The sequence below is a fragment of the Plecotus auritus genome (assembly GCF_963455305.1).
Source record: "Plecotus auritus genome assembly, chromosome: 2".
Lineage (NCBI taxonomy): Eukaryota > Metazoa > Chordata > Mammalia > Chiroptera > Vespertilionidae > Plecotus > Plecotus auritus.
In genome coordinates this window covers 107,860,664-107,875,724 of record NC_137771.1, presented here as the reverse complement: position 1 = coordinate 107,875,724, position 15,061 = coordinate 107,860,664, and the positions used below count along the sequence as shown (strand labels likewise).

The 15,061-nt window shown below is 40.1% G+C and overlaps 1 protein-coding gene across 7 annotated transcripts in view; it reads right to left on the bottom strand.

The window, feature by feature from the left end:
* TRPC1 (transient receptor potential cation channel subfamily C member 1) overlaps positions 1-15,061 on the bottom strand; it is a 189,679-nt gene continuing 174,618 nt past the window's right edge. For all 7 annotated transcript variants that reach the window (XM_080657191.1, XM_080657192.1, XM_080657193.1 and 4 more), the window contains 4 exons: positions 5,516-5,691; positions 3,650-3,851; positions 3,186-3,380; positions 1-1,937 (listed from right to left, as the gene is read on the bottom strand). In XM_080657191.1, coding sequence (XP_080513317.1) covers positions 1,710-1,937; positions 3,186-3,380; positions 3,650-3,851; positions 5,516-5,691 — 801 coding nt within the window. In that variant the 3' untranslated portion in view covers positions 1-1,709. The remainder of the gene's footprint in view (positions 1,938-3,185; positions 3,381-3,649; positions 3,852-5,515; positions 5,692-15,061) is intronic.

The window sequence follows — 15,061 nt, the reverse complement described above, 5'->3', positions numbered from 1 at the left end:
GGCACTCCATAAATACATTTATTTAATAATTAGGTATTTTTTTAGAATGACTAAAAATCCTGATGTGAAGTCCCAATTGGGAAGTGCATAATCCTATTGTAGACAAAATATATAACTTTACATTAAACATTTTTATAAGAATTGGCCCCAAAGAGGGAACACTTACAATTTGGAAATTAAAAAGCCAAAAGTGAAAAGCAAGCTAAAACACAATACTAATATATTCAGACAATGATCCCTGGATTGGTGGTGCTTCCAAGACGACCTGTACCCAGTGGCCTTAAGACCACAATTATAGACCTAATAACCTCTTAACTGGAAATTTTGCAAGAATATATAAGCCTATGCTAAAATTTTAACTACATCCTTTGCATGAACATAGGAAATAAATTTTAATATACATTTTATTTTCTAATTAAAAAAAATCAATGCTTTTCAACTTAAGCAGCAAGAATGATCCACAAATCAACATTAAGTCACTTTTATAGAAGCTATGTTAATTCTGTGGAAAATACTTTGGGAGAAAAGACCAAGAACCTTAGTTCAAATAGAACAGATCCCTGCAGGGTTTTCCAATGTTAAAAAAATAAAACAGCCTGTGACCACACATGGTACAGAAATATCTTCTAAGACCTTACTTTGGGTTAGCTTTATAGCTATGAACATTCACGCCAACCTGAAAAAAATTATGGCACTATCATAACAAGAAAAAAATTAAAAATCACCAAATGCCTAATCTTATAGAAGTACCTGGGCAAACCTGTAAACATAAACAAGTACTCTACAGCGACAAATAATAAGTCTACTAACTGTATATTTCAAAAATGATATGATTCTATAAAATTTAACAGGTAGACTATATCAATAAATGGAAATCTATAATAATGAAAGCATAATATGCTAATTAGACCAGACATCCTTCCAGACATCCTTCCTTCTGGACAAAGTTGCAGCAGGGGGGCTGCAGCAGAGGCGGCAGAGGCCCCCAACTGGCGGTGCCAGCAATGGCAGGAGCCAAGGCCCTTGCACGAATTTCGTGCATTGGGCCTCTAGTGTTTAATAAAATACTATTAAATGAAAAAAAAGCAAAATTAAAAATAGAGTAATTACAACCATGTAAAAGTAAATATATTACAATAACAAAACTGAAGTGAATTTAAATTTATAGAGACATAAATAGATTCAAATATTCATTAAGGTTGTTTCTTTGTTACTTAGGATTATAATAAAATAAAAAACAGGTTACCATTTTAGATTAAACTATAATCCCAAACAATAAATACTATATTATATGTAAAGTCCTAAAACACATTTTATAAACCATGACTTCAATATTTCAAGTTATTCTATGGAAGACATTTATTGGTCTTCATTTAGTGAATTTTCTGGCAATGTTTATAATTATAACTGCCCTTCTTTAACATAAAAAGAAAAATATTTTAGAGCATTGTTCAAATAAGAAAACCAAGCAGCATGCTCACAAAACCTGTCTACTAAATCTGTTTTGCTTCGGCAAAAAGCAACCAACAGAAGTTTTGAAAAACTTACTCTACATATTTTATATAACATAGTTATGCTATAAATATTTTAAACAATGCTTTTACATAATCCTGTATTTCAATATATATCTTATGATTTAATTGCAAGTTATGCAAACAGCCTTTCAGATTTATTATTGAAAATTATTCTCTACGTGATTTAGAAAATGATTAGTTCCTTGGATAAAACATAGCATATTTAGAAGTCCGAAAGCCAAGTAAATCCCTTATCTCATTTCGGAATTTTGACAGATCTTGGCGCAGTTCATTTAGATTTTCTACAGTTGCCTGATCTGTGCTTTGCATCTTCTGTCTCATGGAAGTCAAGTAACGATGCACCAAGCAGCACATCACTTTTTGGTAGTTTTCATCTCTTTTTTGTTTCAAATTTCTCCATTCCTTCAAAACAAGCAATAATGTGATACTAACAATGGGCATAAACAATATTCAAAAGAAGTGGATTTTTGAAAAATATTCACAGATACAAACAGAAATCTTCTAATGCTTTGTTAGACTATACCTTTGCCACTCTGTTATAAAATAACATTTAACACTTGTTTAAAACAAATGTAGCCTGCATATTTGTTTTATTCATTCACCTGTGTGCTTATTTTGATTCAAAAATAGTCATAGGAGTCCTCAGTTTATAGGAAGAATTAACATAGTTGTAGGAGTCCTCAGTTTATAGAAGGAATTAGCAAACTATTACCCACACACAGGTCAAATTGACCCACTTCCTGGTTTTAATGGCTTGTCGACTAAGAATGGTTTTACAGATGAACATTTGTTACTAGGTTGATTTTTTTTAGAGAGAGAGAGAGAGAAAGGGAGAGGGAGAGAGAGAGAAAGAGAGAGAGAGAGAGAGAGAGAGAGAGAGAGAGAGAGAGAGAGAGATCAACTTGTTCCACTTATCGATGCATTCACTGGTTGCGTCTTGTATGTGCTTGACTGGAACATACAACCTTGATGGAACCTGCAACCTTGGTGTATCAGGATGATACTCTAACCAACAGAGTTATCCGGCAATGCTGGGAACAGTAGTTCTGAACCTCAATTAAACAAAATGTTATCCTCCCCCAAATGGAATTCCATTCTTTTCATTAATAGATCTGTATTACAAAAACTATTACTCAATTATTGTTACATTTTTATTTCATCAATAACAATTTAGTGGAAATTTATGTTCTTTCTTATTCTATTAGTACTCACATAAATCTTTCATTTTGTCTCAGCTTGTAAAGTCTAAATTATTTACTATCTGGCCCTTTACAGAAAAAAATTTGCCAACTTCTGATTTATAGCAACATGTATTAAATTATTCACGTATTGAATAACTTTCAAGAAGAACCAGAAAAAAATATGAGCTGACTATCAGTATCTACACTCACAGAATAGGGATAATGAATATTTTCTCCATGTTTTAAAACTGAGATGAGATTTCATGAAAAAATTCCAGTTCTATCTCTCATTCTCAAAAATACTTATTGAATCCTTACTTTATGTTATATCTATGCTGTGCATTAGGGATACAGGAGTAAAAAAAATCAAGACAGTCCCAAGCCTTAAAAAGCCTGCATATTTATGCCTGAGGAAACATCTGAGGTTAGGAATTATTAAAACTTCTATGTTGCAATTCTAGTCTCTTACCTTTAGACTGTTTTGCCGTTTAACCCTGCCTTTTGATGTATGAGAGCAAATCCATTTACTGAGGCTACTAATCATGTAGCAGATGGTTTTTGGTGAAGGAATGATGTTGAAAGGTGGGGGTAATGTACATTTGTCATCAAAGTAACTAAGCCACAACTTCGCGCGGGCAAACTTCCATTCTTTGTCTTCGTGATTCTATAAAAGGCAAATGTAAAAGCCGTATAGGATATGAACATGCACACGGGGAGTGGCAGAGAAAAAGATATTGTTTTAAACTGTCCATGTTTCTACATCTTGTAGGTAAAAATTTGATTCATGATTTGCTGTTATTATACATTACTTGCATTAAAAATCTAATTTTAAAATGCTAGTAATTATTAATTCTTATATTTGGTTGCCTTATCTGCTGCATACATTGGGTATGATCTGAAGAGAATATAGTTTTTATAAGAATAGACACTTACTGCTATCAACTGAAAGCTCTTGTGCAGCATTGCCACCAGCAGCTTGGTGAGCACAATCACAACCACCACGTTGTACGTGCCAACAATGACAGCTCCCACAAAGGACTGCAGTTCTTCTCCATAGCTGAATCTTGTGACAAAGATTGCCACATGTGCTAAGGAGAAAATATACCAGAACAAAGCAAAGCAAGTGCCAAAGAACCTGTAAAGACGATTACATTTTTGTTTAAAAGAAAATTAAATAATTAGCAAAAATGAAAAATTCATTTATATCTACATTATATAAAGAAAACATTGACAATCCAAGAATAATACTTTATAAAATAAATGAGGTGAACCCAACAGTAAAGATATGCCTTACTTTAAACAAAGAAGTAGACTCAAAAGGAAGAGAAATTATTTCTCTTTAATCTGTTATTGCCTTTCTGTCCATTTTTAACATACCAATGTCTATGATCTTTTAATGCCTAATCAAATTTTGTCACTCCTCTGCTCAAAAATATCAAATGGCGCCGAAACCGGTTTGGCTCAGTGGATAGAGCGTCGGCTTGCGGACTGAAGGGTCCCAGGTTCGATTCTGGTCAAGGGCATGTACCTTGGTTGCGGGCACATCCCCAGTGGGGGGTGTGCAGGAGGCAGCTGGTCGATGTTTCTCTCTCATCGATGTTTCTAGCTCTCTATCCCTCTCCCTTCCTCTCTGTAAAAAAATCAATAAAATATATTTTAAAAAAATATATATCAAATGGCTATCTCAATAGCCCAAAATCCTTACAAGGGCCAACAAGGTCCTACAGGATCCCATTATCTTTCTGACCTCATCTACAGCCCTCACTCGGATTTATCCCCCGCCCCGCCCCCCACCGGCCTCCTGACTTTTTCTTGAATTTGCAGCCATACTTCCAACTCAGGGCATTTGCCTTTACCATTCCCTCTCTCTGATGATGCTCTTCCTCCAGACCGCTCCTTCGCTACTTGATCTTTCACCAGCTTTACATATTTATCTGAATGTCATCTCTGTGGGCCTTCCCTAATATCCTAACTAAAACTGTACCCTCACACATACTTCCCCCGGCCCAAGCTTTGTCTCATTAGCCATTATCACTGTGTAATACATATTATATTTTATTTCTTATTGTCTGTATCACCTCATAAGAATATACTAATAAGCTCCATGAGGTGGTCCTTCTCATTGACACTCTACTCACTCAGCACTTAGAACAGTGTTTGGTATGCAGAAGGGTTTGATGAACATTTATTATTCATTTAATCTTATTCCCTAAATAAGATGACATGAAAGTAACTGAAGAAGAGTTGGTACATAAAACACAATAAATATGCAATTCCACACTTCTTCTCCATTATTTTATTAAGGAATGAGGGGGGCGATATTTTATCTGCCTCACAAGTAGTTGTTCAATTTCTTATTAAGCATAATTAAAGTATGTATATATTATGATAACAGTAAATTGGAGAAAAAATGGTCATAAAGTTCTAATCATTGTCCATTCTAATAACTCCTAACAAGCAAAAAATGTGAGAGACTGTTTTGGTTGTAACAGTGAGTGAGAACGTCTTATGATATATACAACCCATGAAGAGCTCCCCTGCCCCCAAGCCAGCAGTGCATGAAGTGCCAAAAGCTCCTCTACTCACACAGCCAGAAGCGGGGGAGCCAATGGAATAATCTGGGCCTACTAATTATTTAAGGTTCTATATGTAAAGATAACTATCAAGTGATACACTAAAAATAAGTATTTCTTATTAAAAAGGAATTTCTTAAAGATTTGAAGTTCTATTTCTGTAATTCCTACACAGCATGTTAGAAAGAGAGAAATATATCTACTAAAAATTGTAAAAGACACTCACGAATGGAAGGTGTCGTTGCTCTGCTGCTCACAAAAGATGCCCACACAGTCCTTCTGCTCTTTTGGAGTATAGCCTTTATCATACAGTTGTGTCAATCCAATTGTGAATGAAAACAAAACAAGAAGGAACATCCCAAGAAATTTTCCAAAATCTTGAAGCATCTGTCCCATTGAAATCTGTGGAATGTATATTGTTTTTTATTAAAATGATCAGGAAAACAAAATTTAAATATTAATGACCAGGCAATAAAAGGAAAACAAATATATGAGCCACAAACTACTCCTTTTGAAATGGGTTAGCACTTTTAAGACATCAAAACTCCAGCTGTTTCCCAGAGCACTGTGACCACGAGAGCACCAAGGAACAGCAACCCTGCGAGCAGCCCGCCCAAGGCTGAAGAGCAGCAGCCTCATATGGCCTGCCCCTGTCCAAGGAGCAGCAGCTGTGTGACTGGCCCGCTCCCCTGTCCGAGGAGCAGCAACCACACAAGCAGCCTGCCTCCATCCAAGGAGCAGCAGCTGCATGAGCAGCCCGCCCACAACTGAGGAGCAGCACCCCATGCAGCCCGCCCCCATCTGACATGCTGTGTAGCATCAGCTGTGCCCGCAACCTGCCCCCACCCGAGGAGCAGCAGTTGCATGAGCAGCCTGCCCCCATCCGAGGAGCAGCAGCTGTGTGAGCAGCCTGCCCCCGTCTAAGGAGCAGCAGCTCCACAGGCAGTCTGCTCAAGTCCAAGAAGCAGCAGCTGTGCAAGCAGCCCACCCCCGTCCGAGGAGCAGCAGCCACACAAGCAGCCTACCCCCATCCGAGAAGCAGCAACTGGGTGAGCAGCCTGCCCCTGTCTAAGGAACAGCAGCTCCGCGAGCAGCCTGCTCCCATTCGAGAAGCAGCAGCCACCCGAGCAGCCTGCCCTAGTCCGAAAAGCAGCAGCCACACGAGCAGACCACCCACATCCAAGGAGTGGCAGCCACACCAGCAGCCTGCCCCCGTCTGAGGAGCAGCAGCCACACTTAGACAGCACCCTTCTAATGAGCAGCAGCTGGGTGAGCAGCCCGACCCTGTCCGAGGAGCAGCAGCCGCGCAAGGAGCCCACCCCCATATGAGGAGCAGTAGCCCTGTGAGCAACCTGCCTCTGTCCAAGGAGCAGCAGCCATGCAAGCACCCCATCCCCATCCAAGGAAAAGCAGCCACATTCAGCCTGCCCCCATCTGAGAAGTAGCAGCCTCATGATCAGCCCACCCCTGTCCGAGCAGTAGCAGCTGTGTGAGCAGCCTCCCCCCACCAGCCAGAGGAGCCACCACTGCTGTGAACAGCACCCACCAGAGGAGCCACTGCCAACTGAGGAGCAGCTGCTGCTTCAACTGCCCGAGGAGCAACCACAGCCCAAAAAGCCACTTCTACCCAAGGAGCAGCCCCTGCACCACTCGACATCTAGATCCGTCAGTGAGATAAAAAATGGGTAGACAAAGAAACCCCAAAGGAAAGAAAAGGAGGAATCACCAGAAAAGCAGCAGAGTGAAACAAAGGCATGCAATATGTCAGAAAAAGAATTCAGAATAAGGGTCATACATTTCATAAACCGGATAGGAGAAAAAAATCAACAACTTATATAAGAATCAAGAAGAAATGAAGAGTGATATAGCTGCAATAAAAAACACTATGGAAAGTTTCAACAATAGACTAGGACAGTGGTCGGCAAACTCATTAGTCAACAGAGCCAAATATCAACAGTACAACAATTGAAATTTCTTTTGAGAGCCAAATTATTTAAACTTAAACTATATAGGTAAGTACATTGTTATTAACTTAATTAGGGTACTCCTAAGCTGGCCTTTGCTAAAAACTCAAGGGGCCAAAGAGCCGCATGTGGCTCGCGAGCCGCAGTTTGCCGACCACTGGACTAGGAGAAAAAGAGGACCGAATTAGTGAATTAGAAGACAGGGAAGCAAAACACACCCAAACTGAACTATAGTTAGAGAAAAAAATTAAAAGAAAGGAGAGACTACAGGAGCTTTGGGACAACATGAAATGAAGCAACATACGAATAATAGGGGAGCCAGAACAACAGGAAGAGGAACAAGGATTAGAAAACCTATTTGAAGAAATAATATCAGAAAACTTCCTTGATGTGGGGAAGAAAAAAGGTCATAAAAGCACAGAGAGTCCCAAACAAGATGAACCCCAAAAACCCCACACCAAGATGCATCAAAATTACGATGGTAAATGTTCAGGACAAAGAGAGAATCTTAAAGGCTGCAAGAGAGAGACAGAAAGTTACATACAAAGGATCTCCCATTAGATTATCAAATGAATTCTCAACAGAAACACATCAGGCCAGAAAAGAATGGGAGGAAATTTACAAAGTGATGCATAGCAAGGGACTGAATCCAAAAATACTCTATCCAGCAAGGCTATCATTCAAAATTGAAGGGGAAATGAGGAACTTCACAGACAAAAAGAGACTAAAGGAGTTTATCACTACCAAGCTAGCAATGCAAGAAATGCTAAAGGGACTGGTGTAAAAAGAAGAAATAAAAAGTGAAGAAGGAACACAGGCACAAAAAATAAAAATATTTACAAACAAGTACCTATCAATAACTTTAAATGTAAATGGACTAAATGCTCCAATCAAAAGACATCGAGTGGCTGAATCAATAAAAAAAACATGACGCATATATATGCTGTATATAAGAGTCCCACCTCAGAACAAGAGACACAGGCTGAAAATGAAGGGATGGAAAAATATCTTTCAGGCAAATGGAAATAAAAAAAAGCTGGGGTAGCAATACTTATATCTGACAAAATAAACCTCAAAGTGAAGGCCATGACAAGAGATAAGGAAGGTCACTTCATAATACTAAAGGGATCAATACAAGACGATATAACCCTGATAAACATATATGCACCCATTGCAGGAGCACCCAAATACATTAAAAAAAAAAAAAACTCCTGGAAGATATCAAGGGAGAGATCAACAACAACAGAATCATAGTAGGGGACTTTAATACACCACTGACATCACTGGATAAATTCTCTAGACAAAAAATCAGCAAAGAAACAGCAATCCTAAATAACTCACTAGAGCAGATGGACTTAATTGACATCTTCAGAACATTTCACCCCAAAGCCACGGAGTATATGGTCTTCTCAAGTGCACATTGGATATTTTCAAAAATAGACCACATATTGGGTCATAAGCAAAGTCTCCAAAATTCAAGAAGATTGAAATCATACCAAGCATCTTCTCAGATCACAATGGCATAATATTAGAAATAAACTACAATAAAAACAATCCAAAAAATTCAAACACTTGGAAGCTGAATAGCATGCTATTAAACAATGATTAGGTTACCAAAAAGATCAAAGAAGAAATTAAAAATATCCTGGAAACTAATGACAATAAAAACACAACAATCCAAAATCTAAGGGACACAATGAAAGCAGTCCTGAGAGGGAAGTTTATAGCTCTACCTCAAAAAACAAGAAAAAAATGGTAGTAAATCATCTAACTCTACAACTTAAAGAATTAGAAAGAGCAACAAGAAAAGCCCAGAGTGAGCAGAAGGAAGGAAATAATAAAGATCAGAGCAGAAATAAATGACATAAAGACAAAACAAACCAAAACAAAACAAAACACAAAACAAAACAATAAGAAAGATCAATGAAACCAAGAGCTGGTTCTTTGAAAGGATAAACAAGATTGATGAACCTCTAGCCCAGCTCACCAAGAAGCAAAGAGAGAGGACCCAAATAAACAAAATCAGAAATGAAAGAGGCGAAATAACAACAGTCCCTACAGACATACAAAGGATTGTTTTAAAAACAAAAACAAAACTATGAACAACTCTATTCCTACAAACTAGACAACCTGGAGGAAATGGACATATTCCTAGAAAAATACAACCTTCCAAAACTCAATCAGGAAGAATGTAAAAATCTCAATAGGCTGATAACTATGGAAGAAATTGAAGCAGTCATCAAAAAGCCTCCAGCAAACAAAAGCCTGGGACCAGACGGCTTCACAGGGGAGTTTTACCAAAGGAAGAAATAAAACCTATCTTCCTCAGACTATTCAAAAAAATTCAAGAGGAAGGAACACTTTCAAGCTCATTCTATGAAGCCAGCATCACCCTAATACCAAAACCAGATCAAGACAACACAATGAAAGAGAATTGCAGGCCAATATCCCTCATTAACATAGATGCCAAAATCCTCAAAATTCTAGCAAATCGGATCCAGCATTACATCAGAAAGATCATACACCACGTCCAAGTAGGATTTATCCCATGGATGCAAGGATGGTACAATATTCACAAATCAATAAATGTGATACATCACATAAACAAATTGAGAGATAAAAATCACATAGTCATATTAATTGATGCAGAAAAAGCATTTGACAAAATCCAACACCCTTTCTTGATAACTCACTGTGTGCTGTCCAGGGGCTGGGTGGAGCGACGCACTAAGTCCCACTGGCAGCACACCCTCCCAACTTCCCTTCCCTGCTGGCCATCTTGTGGTGGCCATCTTGTGTCCACACGGGGGTGACCATCTTTGACCACATGGGGGCAGACATCTTGTGTGTTGGAGTGATGGTCAATTTGCATATTACCTCTTTATTATGTAGGATATCAGATATACATTTTTGGACAGATGTGGTTTCATATGCACAGGAAGCCTCTGGAAGCTTACACAGGGACTGTTAATGCTTACCTACAGGAGTGAGGGCTAGGGGTTGGAAGGCAGACTTTCTCACTTTGAATTTTCTTTACTATATGCATTTTTTACTTTTAAAGTACAAAAAATAGTGTTTAAAAATAATCATTCCTCAAATTTAACTAGGTCAAATTTATATAATTAAATCCAGCTTCAAATAAAATGTCTAATTGCCTCAAGTCTGCCAAGATAACATAAGCCACTTAGCAACAATACAAAATAAGAGCAGGCAAGTGGCCAAACCCTCCTAGCCCACTAGAGTGAGACAGCTAATTAAATATAAGAGTTATGCTAAATGTTTTAGGCACACCACAAGCTAGTAATGCAGGCTCTGCAGTTGTGAGAGGTCTAATATATCTGACTTGCACATGTGACAAGCCCATGTGCATGTTTCAAAAATCTTACACTTACCTCACTTGCCCCCCTTGCAAAATTCTGACAGAAATAACCCAGGGAACTTTTAGAATGATAAAGCTCAAAATGTGTGGGCCACCTTGGAAAAAAAATCATTTATGAGACCATGAGTGTGCAGAATAAAGCTGTACCATGTTTAGCGAACTTAGTAAGAACTTATTAAGTTATGACAGTAGAGAACTTAGTAAGTTATGACAGCAAGAATACAGTAACTGCTTTAAGTAACTACAGAAAAGATTGCCATGGAAGAAAATTTAGATGCTGTAAAGTTACAAATAGGCTTTTCCAAGAGTGAGCATGTATGATGTTATAATTTTAATTTTAAAAATTTAGTCCCAAATTAGTTTTAAAGAGCAGCTTAATTTTACCATCAAGATGAGCAATCTATAATAATAAAAGCATAATATGCTAATTAGACCAGACTTCCGGACAACCTTCCAGGCAAGCTAGGGCTGCAAGGGTTGAGGCAAGCCACCAAGGCTGTGAGGGCCAAGCCCCTTGCACAGATTTTGTGCATCGGACCTCTAGTATTTAATAAGAAAACTACAAACTTCCTGACTTGATTTTTATTTTTTCAATTAAGTATTTATTGTTGAAAGTGCATATGACCCCTTTTTACCCCATTGACTCCTTCAAGCCCACCCCAGGCCTTCACCACACTATTGTCTGATCCCAGGGGTTATGTATACAAGTTCTTTGGTTGATCTCTTCCCATCCAGCCACCTCTCTTTAAAATCATGGTATTAGTTCTTACATAATAAGACCAACCAAAAGCAACCACAGTGGAAATCATGGAGGTGACATCAGCTTGAGGAGCACATTAACCATTCATGCCAAAGGCAAACACTGACAACAGTACTTTTATGTTAGTCTGAGATAGAATGTTTACTTACTCAAAACTTATTAGCAGTTTTACTTGAGAAATATGAAAATTAAGAATAAATGAGGAAGATATCAACATGGTGGCCAGCAGGACAGTAATGAGGGAGAGAGTGTAAGTAAAGGAGTGTGAGGGGGGTGTCTGGACATGTATGCTGTCTGTATGGGTGAGTGAGGGGCAGTCAAATCTCGCAGGAGTCTCAGGAGCTGGCAGATCAGGCTTTCCTGGACAGGAACCCCTGCTACTGCCACAGGCATTCCCGGGCCAGTCGCAGCTCTGGGGTGGAGACTACACTATCTTGAAGGGAGCAGTGGAGGCTAGAAGGTCAGCCACACCAACACCCAGACTGGTCTTGGACACCACCCCAAACCTGTGCAGTGCGTCGCTCACCAGCCATAACTCACAAGGGACCTCCATTGTGCCCCCTCAGTGAGTGGTGTGCTGTCTTGCCATGGGATCTCAGATTCAGGCAGTGAGTGCATGCCAGGGGGACTTAGTTCGCCGCTCAACCCAGCCCCTGGACAGCACACAGTGAGTGCACACCAGAGAGATCTTGTGCACCACCCCACCATGGGCACCAGGGCCATGCAGTGAATTTCATGCCAGAGGGCTCTGAGACTTCACAGGGAGTCACATACCAGAGGAACTGTGCACATGCCCCCACCAACCCCTAATCTTTGATGTGGATACCTGAGGAACCAGATCCATGGGGGAAGGGAGTACAGCTCAGAATAGAGACAATAAAGGCATGAGACTCAAGGAAGACCCAGCCTCTGGGCTAAGAAATCCCTGACCACTGGACTGCTAGGGGCTTCAACCTCTTGGCCCTCAATCAGGTTGCCCAGGGCCAGAAAGAGACAGCAATTCACATTACATGGAAACATATACAAAGGGACAGCAAAAATGGGGAGACAAAGACACAATCCCCAAAGTAAAGAAAAAAAGAGGACTTGCCAGAAAGGGAACTAAATGAAATGGAGGCAAGTAATTTGTCAGATAAAGAATTCAGAATAATGGTTATAAAGATGCCCAAACATCTGATTGAGAGTTACAAGCAGCTCACTGAGAAACACCAACATAGATAAGAATCAAGAGGAAATGAAAAATGACATAGCTGTAATAAAGAACACCCTGTAAGGTTTCAACAGTAGACTAGAAGAAGCTGAGGACTGAATCAGAGAGTTAGAAGACAAGGTAGAAAAAAAGACACCCAATCTGAACAACAATTGGGAAAAAAATTAAAAAGCAGGAAAAGAGTTTAAGGGAGCTTTGGGACAACATGAAATGAAGCAATCTATAATAATAAAAGCGTAATATGCTAATTATACTGGACAGCCTTCTGGACTAAGCCGCAGTGCCGCAGGGGTCAAGGCAGAGGCAGCTGCCGTGGTGGTGGGACCTGAGCCCCTTGCATGAATTTTGTGCATTGGCCATCTAGTATCCACATAATAGGGGTACCAGAAGGAGAAGAAGCTGAACAAGGAATAGAAAACCTGTCTGAAGAAATAGTAACAGAAAACTTCCCTGACATGGGGAAGAAAAAAAGTCACACAAGTCCAGGAAGCAAAGAGTCCCAAACAAGATGAACCGAAAAAGACCCACACCAAGACACATCCTAATTACAATGGCAAACATTAGGAAGGAAGATGGAGGCTGGCAGGACAGCAGTGAGGGAGAGAGTGTGAGTGAGGGAGCAAAAGGGGAGTGCATGGACGTGTGTGTGTGTGTGTGAGTGAGGGACAGTTAAATCCTGTATGACTTTCGGGGGCTGGCGGATCAGGCTCTCCTAGACAGAGAGCCACTGCTACTGCTGAAATCACTCTTAGGGCGGCTGGCTCTGACAGAAACCATGCCATCTTAAAGGGGAGAGCTGCTGTAACTAGGAGCCTAGCCTCACCACCACCCAGACTGGCCTCAGATACCAACTTGGACCCGACAGCCATTCCAGCCAAAGACCTGCTACCTCAGCTGCAGACCCATGGACAACACAGCTCCAGCCTCCCCGGATGTGGGCTCCTATGGGTCCCAGAGTGCACCCCCTTCCTGCCAGCCCACTGTGTCATTCCTGGGCACCCTGCATCCCACCAGTGAGTCTTGAACTGCACTCCCCAGCCGCCAAGCCCACAGCATCAGCCCTGGCCCTGCACATCCTGCAGGTGAGCCTCTGACTGCATTCTGCCTGCCAAGCCTGCAGCATCACCCCAGCCCCATGTATCCTACCAGTGAGCCTCTGACTGAGCTCCCCACCTGCCAAGCCCACGGTGTGGGCACCAGGCCCCGTGTGTCCTGCCGGTGAGTCTTGGACTGCACTCCTTGCCCACCAAGCACGCTGCATCACCCAGGGCCCCAGGCATTCTACATGTGAGCCTCAGACCATGCCTTCTGCCTGTCAAGCCCACAGCATCGGTCCTAGGCTCCACATGTGTCTGTTCCTGGAACCATCCATGAGAGCAAAAATGGGGAGACAAAGAAACAAACCCCAAAGGCAAGACAAAGAGGAGTCACCTGAAAAGGAACTAAATGAAACAGAGGCATGCAATATGTCAGAAAAATAATTCAGAATAAGGGTTATAAAATTCCTAACCTGGCTGGATGAGAAAATCAACAACTTATGTTAAGAATCAAGAGGAAATAAAAGTGACATAGCTACAATATAAAACACTATGGAAGGTTTCAACAGTAGACTAGAAGAAGCAGAGGATTGAATTAGTGAATTAGCAGACAAGGTAGAAAACACATATAATTTGAACAAAATTAGAAAGCAGGAGGAGAGCCTAAGGGAGCTTTGGGACAACATGAAACAAAGGACCTAAATAGACACTTTTCAAAAGAAAACATACAGAAGGCCAAGAGACATATGAAAACATGCTCAAAGTCACTAATCATCTCAGAGATGCAAATCAAAACAACAATGAGGTATAATCTCACACCTGTTAGAATGGCTATCATCAACAAATCAACAAATGACAAGTGGTAAGGATGCGGAGAAAAAAGAACCCTCTTGCACTGCTAATGGGAATGTGGATTGGTGCAGCCAATGTGGAAAACAGTATGGCGTTTCCTCAAAAAATTAAAAATGGAACTTTCATTTGACCCAGTAATCCCACTTCTAGGACTATATCCCAAGAAAACAGAAACACCAACCAGAAAGGATATATGCACCCCTATGTTCATAGCATGATTTACAATAGCTAAGATTTGGAAATAGCCTAAGTGCCCATCAGCAGATGAATGGATTAGAAAACTGTGGTACTTCTATGGCATGGAATACTATGCTACTGTAAAAAGGCAGTCTGTAAAGGGAAGGACTATGTCAGTAAGTTCTAGAACTCAATATTAATTAGAATATTGAATGCATAACTACTTTTTATATACCCTTTTATCTACCACTTTTCATTTACCCTGCAAGGTGGCAAAGTCCAATATTACCTCTGTTTTTCCAAGTGACAAACTGAAGGTCAGAAAGATCCAATGAATTGCTCAGGGCAACAGAATTAAGAGATTGCAGAGGTAGAAGTGAATTCTTGCTTCTA